A 15987-nucleotide genomic window follows, 5' to 3' on the forward strand; every position below is an offset into this window, starting at 1 on the left:
AAGGATCGCCGGAGCCCAGCAGGTGGAGGCTGCGGTGACCAGGAGTGGCCACTGCACTCCAGTCTGGGCGACAGAGTGAGACTCCAACTCAAAAAAAAAAACAAAACAAAAAACGTTAAGGAGAGACAGAAACATTCCTAGCACTGAACCTTCCTGGCTCTCTCCAAGTCGGATGGCCAGCTGGGGGAAGAACAAGGAGGGAGACAGAAAATAATATCAGCCAAAATAACTTAGAGAAATCATTTCCAATTGTAATTTCATGACAAGTCATGTTGGTGGGGGGAGGAATTTCCCGATTATATCTCTTTTCTTCTCCTGGAAGAGAAAAAAGCATTACCCACAAAACAGTAGAACTAAGAATTTAAAAAACTTGACTATGAGGGTTGCCCACTCGTATGGATTTGTTCAAGCATTTATATTATACTTGCATCTGCTTTTTCCCTTGACCTCTTGTTCCTGTAATCACCAGGGTTATTTGTGTCGATGTTTCTTTCTTAGAATGTAACTCATAAGAGGTTAGAAGGCCTTGCTGTGTTAATTTGTTCACTGAACATGAACTAGAGCCTGAAAGGTGGGGAGCCAGGTGGCTCCAGGGATACAAGAAGAAAAGATACAAACCCCTTCCGGAAAGACGCTCAGGTCCAAATAAGGTGGAGGATGGGGAGAACCTACAGTCACCAAGTAGAGGATCAGGCTCTGCTGAAAGCAAGCCCAGCACACTCGGGAGCCTAAGTGAAGGGCGCAGCTAAGGTCTTCCCAGAGGGGTCAGGGGAGGCTGCTTGAAGCAAGAGATGCCTAAGTGAGAGGAGGACAAGCAGGAATTAGGAAAGGGGGCAGAGGTCAGCTCTGCACAGGGACCAGACCATGGGGGTCTGGGACCTGCCAGAATACAGCAGCGGTCCCCAGCCATGGCTGTGCTTTAGAATCATTGAGGAGCTTTGACAGACACCTACACTTATCCCCAACAATTAAGTCAGCATTGCAAGAGGCAATACCGGGGCATCCCCAGGCAGTTGCAAGGCACAGATGAGACCTACGGCAAATGGAGGTGGGTGTGAGAGAGAAGCACTAGAAAGGAGGGTGTGGCAAGTCTGTTTGCCCTGAGGACTCTGTAGTGTGCCCAGGACACAGGGCTTCCCATGTTTAGGGCAGAGGCGTTCTGGGCCAACCCTAAAGAACATAAGAGCCACTGTAGAGTTTTAAGCAGGGGGATGACATATAGCATCAGGTTGTGGCAAACTCAAAATAAAACCCTAGCCCCCACCAACTGAGCAGACCCCCAGGGCCAAGGGGACCCAGCAGCACTTTAAAAACTGACTTTCCAACCCTGACAGCACGGGAAGTCAGACACACCTCGTTATACTGCCTCCCTTCTGTGGTTTAGACTCAACTACTGACTGGCACTAATGTTAAAATAGAGACCCTAAGACTGACAGAGGAGACCTTTGTGGCTGTCAGATCCACATGACAATAAACAGGACCTAAGGCCGCACAGGCAAGGGTTTAGTCACGTACCTCTACCCAAAGAAGCATGTTCTGACTGCCACAGGCTTTTCCTTCTCTCCAACAGCAAAACAAGCACTGGCTTTAGATAAACATTATTAATGCAATTTGCAACTCCACCAGGTCATCAGCCGTCACTACAGCTTTGACTGGACAAGAGGCTGATTTTAGAGCTTTCTTCTGATAAGAGACCACTGGCCACGGACTGGCTCTGGCCAGTTCACAGAGGCTGCACAACTGCGTGCCTTCATGGCCTGACAAGACCTTTTGACAAGTAGGGCCTAACTGTAATACATTCTGATGTTACGTTTCCACCCCAAAGTGAACATGGGTCGCATGTTATATGCATGCTGGTTCAACACACATGTGGCAGGGACACATTCACGAATATTCAGCTAACCTGTTGAGTGTGTACATTTAGCCAGTCTGTTCCTGCTCTAGCCCCTCCTGGGAAGCCTGCATCCAAGCCCCATCAGAGTCCGTGCTTCTCCATTTGTGGGATGGCCACCTTCCAAGTTGTAACCTTGATCGGAAACACAGTTTCTTCTTCTTTCTAGATTTATAAATTGTGGTTTTTTGTTTTGTTTTAAGTCGACAACGTGATCACTGGCAGGGGATAGGGGAAAGAAACCAGGAAGACTGGGCTGTTGATGTTCCCTAGGCTTGAAGGAACAAGTTAATTCCTATAAAGAACCTGTGGGTTACCTGGAATCCCTATGTTACTGCATGGGGAAACCCATCATCCCTACTTTCAGCTCCTGGTCTGAGTTCCCCCTGCTGCACCAGAAACAGGAAGAGCTGAGGCCATGGCCATGTTGTGGGGCCGGCAGAGCCTTCCACACACCCACAGCTGTCCTGTCAAGTAGGCAGGTGATGATTTATCCTCATGTTGCAGACCAAGAACTTAGGCTCAGGGAGGCTGGGTCTCTTCTTCAAGGTAGTAGAGTAGATATCAAACCCCAGTTAATCTGATTCCACAACTATTACCAGGAGAATTAAGCAAGACAGGTGACAGGCTGTGAGGCCCTGACCATGAACCAGCTCCCTTGCCCTGGGAAGAATCCGCCAAACCTAAAACATCCACCAGAGACCCAAGCTCCTGAACCCCTCCCCTGCCTCAGAGTGAACCTGAAGCCTCTGATGATTCAGGGGTCATGTGGATCAAATGTGTTGAAACCTGCACTCCCTGGCCTCCTGCGCTAAGCTGGCAGGTATCAGGCCATTACATGAGTAGGTCTCATGTAATACTTTCAGTCTTCTGGATAAAAAAGAAGAGGAGGCTGGGCTCAGTGGCTCAGCCTGTAATCCCAGCACTTTGGGAGGCTGAGGCAAGTGGATTGCCTGAGCCCGCAGGTTCGAGACCCACCCAGGCAACTTGACAAGACCTCGTCTCTACAATAAATCAAAAATTAGCTGGGCATGGTAGCATGCACCTGTAGTTCTGGCTACTTGGAGGGTTAAGGCAAAAGGATTGCCGGAGCTCAGCAGGTTGATGCTGGGGTGGCTGTGAATGTGCCACTGCACTCCAACCTGGGTGACAGAGTGAGACTCCATCTCAAAAAAAAAAAACAAAAAAAAGAAGGAAGAGGGAACCATTAGCTTTCTAGCCCATGTGGGCAGAGGAGGAACACAGGTACATAAAAGATTCTAGAGAGTCCAGGCTCCAATGATACCATACTAAAGAAATTAATTTTAAAAGGAAATGGAATCGGTATTTCTTTAAGATGCCAGTAGGCACAGCCATACACCACAGTTAAGGGAAACAGAGATGCTCTTTAGTCAACAACTCTCTCACAGACAGGCGTTGCCCAGCCTGTTGGTAAGTCCTCAATAAATGTTTCTCACACCAAAGGTTCTCAATAAAGTTTTTTTCCAAACAGAAACAATTACGTTTTGCTATTTTATAAATAGCTTGTGCATAAGGGGAGGGATCTAATATGTAGACACTCACCACTGTCCCAGACCAAGGGCCTGGCCCCCAGTGTCTGTCAGTACTAACCCAACAACACTGCTATGGGACAGAGGCTTGATAGTCTGCTGCTTGGGCAGGGAGGCTTCAGGACTGAGCTGCTAGAGTATGTCAAAATATATACATTTGAGTTTGCTTTAGGGAGACCTGGACTTCTACAAGATGAGCAATAAAATAATCTCATCAGTTTGTCAGGCCTAGAACTCTGTACCTAGAATTTTATTATTGGCAAAAGTTTAGTGTTGGAAATCTGAAATTCAGTTTCTCAAATAAAGAAAAAATTATTTGGGGAGATGAAAGTTCTCCTTTGCACTTCATATTGTGACACACACATAGAATGTTCTACTCAGGTCACAACAGAACAGAAACTTAAAGGTCTTGTCCAAGCTGGGCTCAGTGGCTCAGCCTGTAATCCTGCACCTTTGGGAGGCTGAGGTGAGTGGATTGCCTGAGCCTGCAGGTTCGAGACCCGCCTGGACAGTGAGACCTCATCTCTACAATAAATCAAAAAATCAAAAAATCAGCTGGGCGTGGTAGCGCATGCCTGTAATTCCGGCTACTTGGAAGGCTGAGGCAGAAGGATCGCCGGAGCCCAGCAGGTCGAGGCTGCGGTGGCCGGGAGCGGCCACTGCACTCCAGTTTAGGCGACAGAGTGAGACTCCAATTCAAAAAAAAAAAAAGGTCTTGTCCGATGTCCTTGCTTTGCTAGTGAAGAAACTAGGGTCAGAGGAGCAAAGGGCCGTGCCCAAGGTCAGTGTAGGTCAAAGCAGAATTTGAAACCTGTGGGGTATGGACCCCCTTTATTACTCTGAGAATAAGCCACATTCCAGCCACAGGCTGGGCACAAAATTCCTGAACAAGAAGATGGCCTGCCCCTGCAGCACTGCCCAGGAGAAACTTCTGCAATGATGTCCACTATGATAAGCATGAACCACAAGTGGCTACTGAGCACTTGAGTCGTGGCCAATGCTTCAGAAACACTGGGTTTTAAATTTTAATTGGTTTAAATTTAAATAGCTACATGTAGTTGTGGTGACCACACTGGTCAGCACAGCTCTAGAGATGGTATGTTTCTGGAGGCCAGAGGCCACGTCTTGTTCATTGTAGTCTCTGGAATGGATATTCTCATCATGGAGTCTCAGAAGTGCTTACTGGGTTGTTTAGATTTGTACTTTTTTTAAAAGCAGGATTTATTAAGAGAACAGAAAAGCTCCCAGTGGGAGGGGACCTGAAGGGGTTGCCCGACTAGGACATTTTGAATGGAACCCTGTGCACCCAGAGTTGCACAACAAACTAGGAGAAATTCAAAAAATGAGAATTTTTTTGGTGCTGATGACAGTGAAACTCACGAAAAAAGCTAATAGAAACAAATACATTTTAATAATGTGACTTTCAGAACGATCTAGCTCATTCTCTTTGAACTCCCCTTTCATGTCTTAAGGGAAAATCTGTATGGAAACAAGCAGCTGATGTTCTCAGTGACCCTGTTGACTCCTGTGATGACGTGGCTCCACCCTGACTGTGTATCAGGCAGCTGATTCATAGTCATGTTTCCTGATGCAGCCCCCTAGATTGGTACCCTGATAGTCTCTGGGGGAAAAAAAACTTAAAAGGCTAAAAGCTTCTTAAACACACTCATTTTAACCCTGAGACATCGGGCCCACTTTTGTCTTGGGAAGTAGCACAGCACAGTGCTTAAGAATCAGGCAGACATGGATGCAGTCCTGCTTGCCTGGTCCTAAACGTGTGGCTTCTTTTCCCTGTCTGTAAAACTGAGATTTGCCCTACACCATAGTTGTGTTCTAAGGATCAGATGAGACGGGGTTTGCAAAGCGCTTAACAAGGGCCTCACTGTAAGAACAAAGCCTGATACTCATTGAAGGCCTACACGTGGCCACAACTGGTACAAAGTCCATCTTGTCCTCACAGACTATGAGGTCCAAGTTCACCTGTGAGGCACAACGAGGTCAAATAAACTTCCTCTGAATAGTCTGTGTTTTTAGCCACTATAGTATACAAGTGTCTCATAAATAATGAAAACGCAACAAGTAGCATTTCTATTACTGTTTTTTGCAAAATATCTTGAAAGTCAACAGAGTCAAGTGATTTCTAAGGTGTACCCTGCCAGGTCACCTTTCAGCCATGACAGCTGTTTATCAGGGCAGGAAAGGAGTTATTTTCTTTGAGCAATCTGTCTGGGAACACACCTCACCCTGAGCTCACAGCACTTCATCTGGCTAGAATAATGCAGTAGACAGAAGCCAAAGCCCATGTTCCCCTGGGTGATGGGGAGGAAGGTGGGTCGTCACCCACTGGTGCTCACTAACTGCTCAGAGGCCATTAAGTGAAAGTCACACAACCCTGACCTCCCAGAGCCATGTCTTATAAAGCTAGTGCGGAACGTCATCCTTGCCGCATCTTCCCCAAGGTCAAGGCAGAGCAGCTGTGGAGCCTGCTTTGGACATGAGTCAGAAGTCCCTGGGTCACCCTCTGAGGTATGACTCATGATGTAGTCCTTTCGTTCTCATGGGGAAGCCACCTGCCTCACAGCAGCTGACCTCATTCCCTCTTGGTACTTGCTCTGACTCTGAAGTCAAAATCTCGGTTAGTGGACATGTCTGTTAGTGCAAGTGTATGCAAAGAGTATGTTTGGGAGGCAAAGAGGAATGAGGAAACCTTCAGCAGAGTTTCCTGATATTGATCTATCTGGTCAGGTCTGATTAGCTAGTAAGCTAGAACACAGTAGGTTCATGAGGTTGAGGTCATGGAGTCCATCTGTAAAAGCTGTCTGGTTCTACACCAAGAGAAGCGGTACCATCGTGGACCTTAGGGAAGAATGCATGAGGACAAGAACTGGCCAGCGTAAGGGGTTTCGCATAAACCTGGCACCACTACTCGAAGGGCATCTTCACTGAATAAAAAGACAGTGTTTGCAGCCAAAGCTCAGACTCTCAGTGAGAACGTTTGTAACACCCACAACAGCAAACAGCAACAAAGTAAGAAACGGCTTTCCTCTCCCCTTCAGCTTCCACCTGCTGTGGCCGGACCCAGGTGGCAGGATCATCACCCTCGGAAATCCATGCAGCCCTAGGTTCTTTGTTGGCTGTTTTGCTGGCACCCACCAGGAAGCAGCGTTCACCCTGGCGGAAGAGGCTGAGTCCTCTCCAGCTCAGGCAGCTGTGTTGCAGACCTCTGGAGAATGAAGTCATTTGTTTGCTCGGCTAAATCAAACACTACCTTAGGAGGACAAGCCTCAGGAGCCACAGGCTTCCTTCTTCAGCTGTGACCTCCTTGTCTCTAATTCAAACACATTAAGTAACAGATACACTAAATGATCAGCTAGGTGGGAAGCGATGTCCAGTGGAGGCAAAGAAAGAAAGAAAATTTCTCCTTCTGCTTGAACTGGATCATCGGAGAAGACGGGCACCCTGTGCTCATGCTGTGGCATAGACAGTCATATTTTGACCGATGCAGCCAGGACGTGCTAGGGGAGAGGTCTTCAGGGCAAGGGAGCGGCTATATCCTTCGAGACGCTGGCTCCGTAATCCTGTCTCTACACCTGCAACTCCCAAGCCCAGGCTGAGAACAAAGCATGGATGGATACAGTGGAGGGCTCAAGTGGCCCCGCTGGTGTCAGTGTAGACACCTGGGGTTCCTTTAGAAAAATGCCAGTGGATGTGGGCAAACATCCAGAATGAGCTTCCTGGCAGATCTGAAAAGTAACATTCGAGATTTATTTCCCACTACATGGAAAAAGCCAGTGGACCAAATAGCTTTGGGCTGTTTGAGTTGGTTGGGACGGGGAGTTAGTGGCTAAAGGCACTGCAATAAATTTTATCTTGCATGCTGGGTACTGCACAAAGACATCTGAAACGCTCACCCACAGAGAGTAAGGAAACACACCACAACCAAAAACAAAGAGACAGGAAATGCACAGCTGTTAAAAAGTGTCTGTTCTAAAATAAATTAAACACAATGATGAAACAAAAAGAAGGTCAAGTTGGAAGGTCAAAGGTTCACATCAGGACAAAACCACCAGCTTGACACTAAGTTGGGCCCACAAGAAGACATAATCACCTGGCTGACAACTGCCGGGCACTTTAGTCTCACAGTTTCTTGTTGCCTCATTCCAGTCACTCTGGGAGATGGGCGCTACTATATTCAAAGTATTTGCCAATCAACAGAGTCATGCACCGACCAATCAGATCATACTCCAGTCCCGAATACCCAGTGCGGCCACACAGTGAATGCAACCTGAACTGCAGGTCATTCCATCATCCTCATTTTTCAGGCAGTGAAACAGCAGTGTTGTCCCCTGTCCCACAGTCCACAAATAGCTGCTAGAGAGATGGGGTTGCCCATAGGATGCAGCTCTCACAAGCCATGCTGGCCGACTCTGCACACAACTGCCTCTCACCTGTCACTGCAGCCGCACCTCCGCCTGGCCACCTGCTTCTCTTGAGCTTCACACCTCTGCACTTGGCTTATGATCCTCCTGTCTGAAGTTGTCTTTCTGCCTTCCTTAGTCAGAAAATTTAACCCATAAAGCCCAGCACAGCAATTACAGGTGCTTACGTTATGTCCCCACAGTTCTAGTCAGCTAAGGTGGAAAGCTAAAAAAGATGAGACCGCATCAGCCCACAAGGGGTTCATGGCCATGGAGCTTGAAAATAACTAGGTGGGGAGGCATGTGAACGAATGCCGTCTGAGGGCTGCGGTGGAGGGACTGGTGCAGAGAAGGCCTGAAACACGGTTGGGTCCTGCAGGTGGATATGGGCGTAGACCAGGCTGTCCAGGGGAAAGGCGGGAAAGCCTCAACCCTACAAGGTGGGAAGCCTGGGCAGTCCCTCATAAGGTAGAAGAACTGAGAAGGGGCTGGACTGGGAAGGTGTCACCTTTAGCAATGAGTCCCTGTGGAGCTGTAGGTGGCATGTCACGAAGAGCCCAGGGTTTTAGAAAGATCTCGCAAGAAGAAATGTGGGAGCTGAACAGCAAGAGACGACAGGCCCGTGAGCAGCTGGGAGAGACAGCACCATCCATCCACAGAGAGGAGAGGGAGGGGGTTTCGGAGACAGTTTGCAGGGAGAACTGACAGTACCTGGAGGACTCATGATGTTTGGAATTTTGATTTGTGCAACTGCTTCTGCTCCATCTGATTGAATTCTGTCCTGCCCGTCCTCTGAGATACCACCACTGTGGAATTATTCAAGGATATACTCCTTTCTCTAGTAGAATGTCAGCTGCCCCGGGTCAGGGATGTGCAAGCTTTGTTCAGAAGCAGGGAGTTCATGCATGCAGATGTAGGAGCGACTGAATGAATACAAACCCGTTCAGGTTTCTAACCGAGTTATTTTCTTTTTTTTAATCTTAAAACGTTTATTTATAATTTTTGAATTGTTTATCATCTATTTTGTTTTTTTGTTTGTTTTTGCTTTTTAAACATATTTCTAGTGCATGCCTATGGTTCCAGCTACTTGGAAGGCTGAGGCAGAAGGATTGCTTGAGTCCAGCAGGTCGAGGCTGTGGTGGTCATGAGTGTGCCACTGCACTCCAGCCTGGATGACAGGGTGAGATGCCAACCCAGAAAAAATTTCAGTAGCTTTAAGGTGTACAAATAGCTTTTGGTTACATGGATGCACTGTATACCTTTCCTAGTTATTTTCAAGCACAAAAGACCTAATCATAATAGTACCTATTATTCTGAATATTACAAAATAATTTCAGCCTCCAGGGGACTCATCATATAATTTATTTAAATAGTATTTCCTGAGCCCCTGTTAATATGTGCCCTGCTATTACAGGGGACAGAACTTTCCTTATCAGAGCCAGGCAGGTCTGAATTAGGATTCTGGACCCCTCAGTTACCAGTGTAGTATTAGGCAGTCAACCTCATAAGACTGTTTTTAATTCTATAAAATGGCAACAATGATGACTACTGGGCAGGTAGTTAGGAGTGTTTCATGAGATGACATGAAAAAATGCCAGCATGTGGCTGTCTCAGAGCAGGCTCAATGTGAGTCCGTTTTCTCTACCTATGGCCCCAGACTACCCCTTCCTGCATTTTCCATCCTCAGCCCAGGTTTATGTTTCTGAGAGACTGAAGAGGTACATCATAAGGTCATTGTCTGTGAGGTGCTTAGGGTCTAGTTCTTGGCCCTTGAATCAACCTTGCTTGTGTGGGATAGACTCCTGTCCTCTTCCTAACACTCCCTGACTTCTCCCCAGCCTCTCAGTGCATATCTGGAGTCACAGAATTGACAGAAGAAAGCAACAGGACAGATAATTCGCAAATACCTATACTCTGACTCTAAAATATGTTCTGTGATTGCGGCTTCACCTTCCTAATCCTCTTTATTCTGAGGCTAGTCTAAAAAAATCTTCTCTGAGTACACTCTGGTTGGATGGCAGTGGCAGGTGGCAGGAGCACCCAAGGTGCAGAGAAAAAATAGTCCAAAAACTCTGGCTGCTGATAATTCACCAACAAGATAATCACCATCTGGATAATAATGAGTCGTGAGCACATATGGACTGTGCTGACAGAGGAAAAAGCTACTAGTGAACACAAGTTTTTTCAAGGCTTAGAGAAATATAGCTGTTACTAGCTGAAGTACAACTTTATGCCTTGATCAGAGGTACTTTTATATTAGAGTCTGGCAGAATTCAGCTTCTGAATTCTTGAATATGAAATTCAAGACCTAAAATTCGAATATAGTATGAAATGAAAATATACCGTGAACTCCTAATAATATTTCATCTGTGCCAGGCCCAGCCTTTTGCTAAACAAATAAATCAAAAAAGGCAGGGTAGGAATGTTTGTTTCAACTAAAAGTCATCAGAGGAAGAATTTATTAATTTTCTAGTTGTGCATTTCTCCAGAAGCAAAATATATATGAATAAAGATAATACAAATGAGAAGTATAAAAGTATACACGGACCAGCTTAAGACATTGACCTATACAAGGACTCCCTTGCCTCTGTCTCCTTAGGTTTGGAGACAAGGGTGACCGGAAAGCCTGTGGAAGTGAGTCTACCCCCCGTGAGGTGTGTGGTTCCCACATCCACTACCACCCCTTTTCCTAGCCCACGGCCACCTTGTAACCAGGGGTCTGACTTGCTTGTTTCCCCTTGCTCAGGGCAGGGGATCTGAGGAAAAAGCGCATGGTTATGGGGTGAACAGGATCATAGAAGCCCTTATTGAGGAGGGGTCCATGGATAGGAAGGCTTCAGAACCACTGGCCCAGTGTCCACAAAATGCCAGATGGTGGCCAGACCACTGTCCTGGGCCCTTAAGAGCGACCTAACGCATCCTGACTCTATGCCAACTCACTAAGGATGATATGCAGAGTGGTTTTACATTTCCCGGTTAATGTTTACGCAAGTTTTTTGAGTTTGAGAAAAAGGTACATTTCTCACTTGGGTCACAGTTCATGGGTCAACAGCAGGTGCCACCACTGGTCTCCAGTGTCAGCCTGGCACTCCTGTTCCATCCTCACAGGCCCCAGAAACAAGGGCGTCACCACCTCCCCGCTCCTACCCCAGCAGACGAGGAGCCACTCCTAGCTAACAAGGGGACATGCGGTTTTTCCCATGCAGAGGCCTGGGAGCCATCCATCCTTGTGGCCAGTCAGCTGCTCAGCAACCCTCAGGTAGGAGTGGGGAATTTTCCAGGCTCCTCCTGACTTTCCAAAGCCAAGAACAAGCAGAAAACACCAGGACAACTGCAGGAACCGGTTTCCTCCTCACTGTCCACTTCCTCCTTTCATTTCATTCCTCCCTGGCTTTCTCCTTGCCCCCCACCCCGGAGAGCAGGACGATCAGAAACCACATCATCACACCTGCTGGGCTCCTGCCACCACCAATAACCCCTCTCAGAAGTCCCCCAGGAGACTTTTGCCTGGAGACCCTCTGACATCCTGGTGGCTGAGGCAGCAGGTGACCAGCAGCTTCATGATTCCTAGGCTGGGCCCAATGTACATGGCTGCCACTCTTCTGCCTGGGCAATATTTTTGTGTGTTTATATTTTATTAAAATGTTAACATTTTTAAGCACTCACTATATGTCAGCGCTTGGCATGAACTGGCTCATTTAATTCACATAACAAGCCTACTATATAACTACTCTTAATATCTCCATTTTATAGATGTAGAAACAGAGGCATAAAGAATAGGGATTTGGACCCAGGAAGTCTGGGTCCAGAGACTGAATTTTTAATCCTTTAAGCAGTTTATGTATATTAAGTACTGTTGGGTGCCAGGTGCTGTATTAAGCATAAGCTACATGGAAAAATCATCCTTCAAGGAAATAAGACATTTATGTCATGACACAAATGTCAAGTCAAGCAGAAGCATTCTTTATAGTACCACACAAAAATGTTGTGAGAACCACTGAACTCCATCGGTAAAAATAAAGGAAGAGCCCTCTCCTCTACCCACATCCCTGCTCAGGGCCTGTCTGTCATGATGACAGTGGGTAGATGATGGTGGGCCCAGCCAGGGACATGGGTTTAGCAGGTCGAGGTCCCATAAAAGGAGGATGATGTCAACTGAGAAAACTATACAAGGGAACCCCAAGGCCCCAAAAATTGGCACAGTAAAAATGCAGATAACCAGTCCTCTTCCCTAGAAATTCTGAGTCAGTTGATCTGGGTTGATGCCCAAGAATCTGTTCTGTAAAAAGCACTCAAAGTCATTCTTGCCTTCGAACAAATTGGAAATCATTTAGTCACTGCCTGAACTCTGGTGTTGCTACCACCATGGCTGAGACCTTCTGAAAGGCCATCTGGGAAGGACGTGCTGCCACTTCCAGGGTTTCAGAGAGGAAGAGTCATACGCTCTGGGGAAATTCTGGGGGCACCAGCAGCAGGGAGTACTCAAAACCACTCAGTGACAGAGAAAGTCACTAGTTAGCCATAATCAGGACCCACAGGCTTGGGATGGGAGGGCTTACTCCTGAGGGTCCTCAGCTTGATTCCCTCTCCTATGGCTCAGAGTATCTTCTACCTTCTAATGGTTCTAGGTGCCATGCAGCCCAGACCTGGTCCATGAGCTAGTGTGATCAGCTCTTAGATGAAATGTTCCCTGCGGTTACAAGGTTGAGAACTTGAAAATGACTATGTGCTTCCTGGTGCTGGGTCACTCCAGTCTAGCTGCTCCACCAGAAATGGACACATTAATCTAACTTAGGCAGGGGTCTGTGAGAGGTGTGAGGGTGGGCCAGGAAGCACAGAGGAGTGAATGACGAACCTATGTCAAGGTGGAGGTAAAATCTGAGAGCTGAGTCTCAAAGAATGAATGGAAGTCCAGCCAGGGACAGGGACATCCCTTCTGGCTTTGGTGGACATATATTTTTCTACTGTGTGTTTCTTCTTTGGAAGAAACACCTTCCTTCTCATCACAGTCATCCTGCTCACAGCAATGCCCTCCATGGTGGGCAGATGACCCGGCCCTCCCAATCTGAGTCCAGTATCTCCCCCTAGGGACTCAGAAGAGGACACAGAGCCAGGCAGCAGGGAGTATTGCTTCTACTGTGGGAAAGTAATTTCCTCTTTCTGTGGAATTTTTGGTACATAGATGACCACCAGGGACTGTGAGCTGCTGACACACCACCACAGAGAGGGACTGGCCAAGAATGAAATGGCAGAAGCAGGAAGAAAGGTGAGTCCGAGGGACACAGGGTCCTGTGGTGGCCTGCAACTCTGAGATCTCCCTGAACTCACATAATACATTTTTTTTCGTGTTTAAGCAAAAGAATCCTGTGACCAAAAGAGCTCTAGCAAGGGGCAGTGAAAACAGCATTTGTAAAGGGTGAAATTCCAAGAGGTCATGGAATGCCTGGGGGTGTGACAGGGCCTGGATGTTCAGTGAGTGGTGGCTGGGAAGGTGGGTGGGGCAGATTTGGAAGGGACTGGTGTTCTTTGGGGACTGAGTCATCAGAAGAGATGCAAGCAGATGTGTGTTTGGAATGCAGCTCTGGTGTCAGCAAGGAGAGAGGCTGAGCTGACAGAGGCTGGACCCCTCGTGCAGGGATGACCAGGCCTCTAGGCCTCAGAGAGCCTGGAAGGGCAAGGCAGGGCTGAGAGACAGGAGGGAGAGGAGACAGAGTGACTGAGAGAGATCAGAGGGCAGGCTCTGGATTCGGACACACCCAGACCCGGGTCCTGCTTGCTGCTCTCAACAACCATGTCATGAAGTCTCACTGAACCTCTTTAAGCCTCGGCCTCTGCCTCTGTAAATTGGCTGTGATAACAGTGCATGCTCCATGGAGTTTCTGTGAGGATTAAAGGAGGGAATGCATGTGAAAGCACAAAGTAACAATCAACAAATGACAGCTGTTGCGTGGAGGGTGGAGACGAAAGAAAATTAAGGATGACCCTGAAATCCCTGGCCTAGAATGCCGGCAGACGCTGCTGATGTGAGTCAGGATGCGAATGCGAAGGGATGGGATGGCGGGTTTAATGGGCGAGAAGAAAGTCATTTTGTTTTGGGGCCTGTTGTGTCTGCTGTGCTTGTAGCACCTGGACGGGAGTGTCCAGCAAGCAGGAGACCTTGAGATTTGTGGACACTGGGCATAGGTGGCCAATGAAGCAAGGAAGACAGGAGAGGGTTGAAGGCAGATGTGGGTGCTTCAAGGGCTGCCAGCCAAGGAGTAGTCACAGACCCATTAGGAGGCAGGAGATGTGAAGAGGAAGCAGTTCTAAGCATGGAGAAGTTTTCAGTGTGGGTAAGCTGCTAGGGAACGGGGCTGTGTGAATTCTCATCTCTTCAGTGGAGACAACAAAAGCTTAAACTCAAGACCAATTAATTTGCCATGGGGACTCTAGCCCCACCCACAGGGTCACCTTCAAGGGGCTCGCTGTGGCCTCAGGTTCCTTGCCGCCCCTTACCTCAAGGTATTGATTAGCCAGGCGGAGGGTGCGGTCAGTGACGTTGAAAATGTCCCTCCAGTCGAAGTTGGCTGTGTCTTCAGCCTGGCTCTCTCGAGGACCATTGTAGAGGAAGTTTAAGATGGCTTCGGCAGTGATTCCTTCTTCACCAAACTGCCTGTTCAAAAAGGCTTTTACTGTTGGGTTCCCCAGGGTATCCTTGGGAAGAAGAAATACAGTCACAGCTTAGAAGCTCCACAGGCTCTTAGGTCTTGTTTTTAGGTCATTTCTAATTTTTAATGATTAAGGATAGAGACGCTAAGCATACCTGAAAAGCGAGTGAGGTTTTCGCACTATAAGGCATACCTGTCTATATCCTGTTTTCCCCAAGACATGGGTCTCCATAATAAGGGAAGGCACATATGGGGCAGGGGAGGGGAAGAGTCATGGAAAATGTCATCTGGGAAGATTTCTTGTTTTGTTTGTTTTTTTTGAATGGGAGAATAGTGAGTGGAAAAAGCAGTGAGGATCCTTCTGGCATCTGGGAAGCCTTCTTTTGCTTGTGGACTTGTTGGTTCTCTTTGGATTATCCCTGTTATTCAGAACTCTTGGCTTGGCTTTGCAAAGCTGGAGGCGAGACCAGATACCCTCAGCTATCTTTGTAGTTACAGAGCTGGCCCCTGGAGGAGAAGCCTCTTTAAATCCGAGCCCCTTGAGTGAATTTATAAAAGCAAGAAACTTCAGGAAGCCACTGATCTTGTGGCAGCTTCCAGATTTGCCTAGAATTCAAGAAACATTTTCCACCCAAAATCACCCAAAATCAGGTCCCACTTGGTGACAGTATCTGAGGGCATTTGGGACCTGCTTGTTATGTTTTGACCTAACTCCAGTAGCAATTAACTCTTTCCTGGGAAAAAGAAACATGGAACTTTCCTGGCGCTTCCCCTCCCCTCCTCTCCCCATCCTCCAGTTCATCCATACTCTGATCATGTTCATCTGTGTGCTGTTGTCAAAGAAGTGCCAGATCTGTGGCCCTACTTCTTCCCAGGCTTTGACCACCTTCCGAAGGCGCTCCAGCTCTTCAAAAGTTGAGTTGGCCTAAAACCAGACAGAAACAGAGACAGAGACAGGAATAAGGAGAAAAAAGTGAGGCCCTTCGGTTGTGTGTTATGGAAAGGCCTTTCCAGGAAGTGTTTTTATTTTCTCAGTCTATTGATATTTCCCAGAACAGTCCCCCATTTCTCAACCTCCTGGAATGACAGAATCTAACTTCTTAGTATCTCAAACGTTCATGTAATATTGATGATGTTATTGTCTCAAAACCTCATGAAGGCAGGATTTGGATTCCCTGTGAGCTAATACTCTTCCTCCCTTCCTCCCTGTTCTGGGTAGCCAGGATTCAGAGAATTGTGAACCCTTGCGTTAGGGATATAATTCAAACAGTGGAAAAGAAAACCTCATTGCAGGCTGTGTAGGGAGGGGAGGGCTCAGGCAGGGGCACTGGAGCAAAACATTCCAGGGATGACTAGGGGCGGGTTGGGGAGGAGTCTCCAGTCCAATTAGCAAAAAATACACAGGAAACTTGCTGCCAGGAGGACACACGGACACACACACACACACACACACACACACACACACACACACGCACGCACAC

The 15987-nt window shown here is 47.5% G+C and overlaps 1 protein-coding gene across 1 annotated transcript in view; it reads right to left on the bottom strand.

Moving 5' to 3' along the window:
• ABCA4 (ATP binding cassette subfamily A member 4) overlaps positions 1–15987 on the bottom strand; it is a 135289-nt gene that overhangs the window by 72545 nt on the left and 46757 nt on the right. Inside the window, exons 10-11 of the mRNA XM_008074610.2 lie at positions 15315–15431; positions 14355–14552 (exon numbers count right to left, since the gene is read on the bottom strand). Coding sequence (XP_008072801.1) covers positions 14355–14552; positions 15315–15431 — 315 coding nt within the window. The remainder of the gene's footprint in view (positions 1–14354; positions 14553–15314; positions 15432–15987) is intronic.

The sequence above is a fragment of the Carlito syrichta genome, unplaced genomic scaffold (assembly GCF_000164805.1).
Source record: "Carlito syrichta isolate Samal-C Ts95f unplaced genomic scaffold, Tarsius_syrichta-2.0.1 Scaffold316502, whole genome shotgun sequence".
Classification (NCBI taxonomy): domain Eukaryota; kingdom Metazoa; phylum Chordata; class Mammalia; order Primates; family Tarsiidae; genus Carlito; species Carlito syrichta.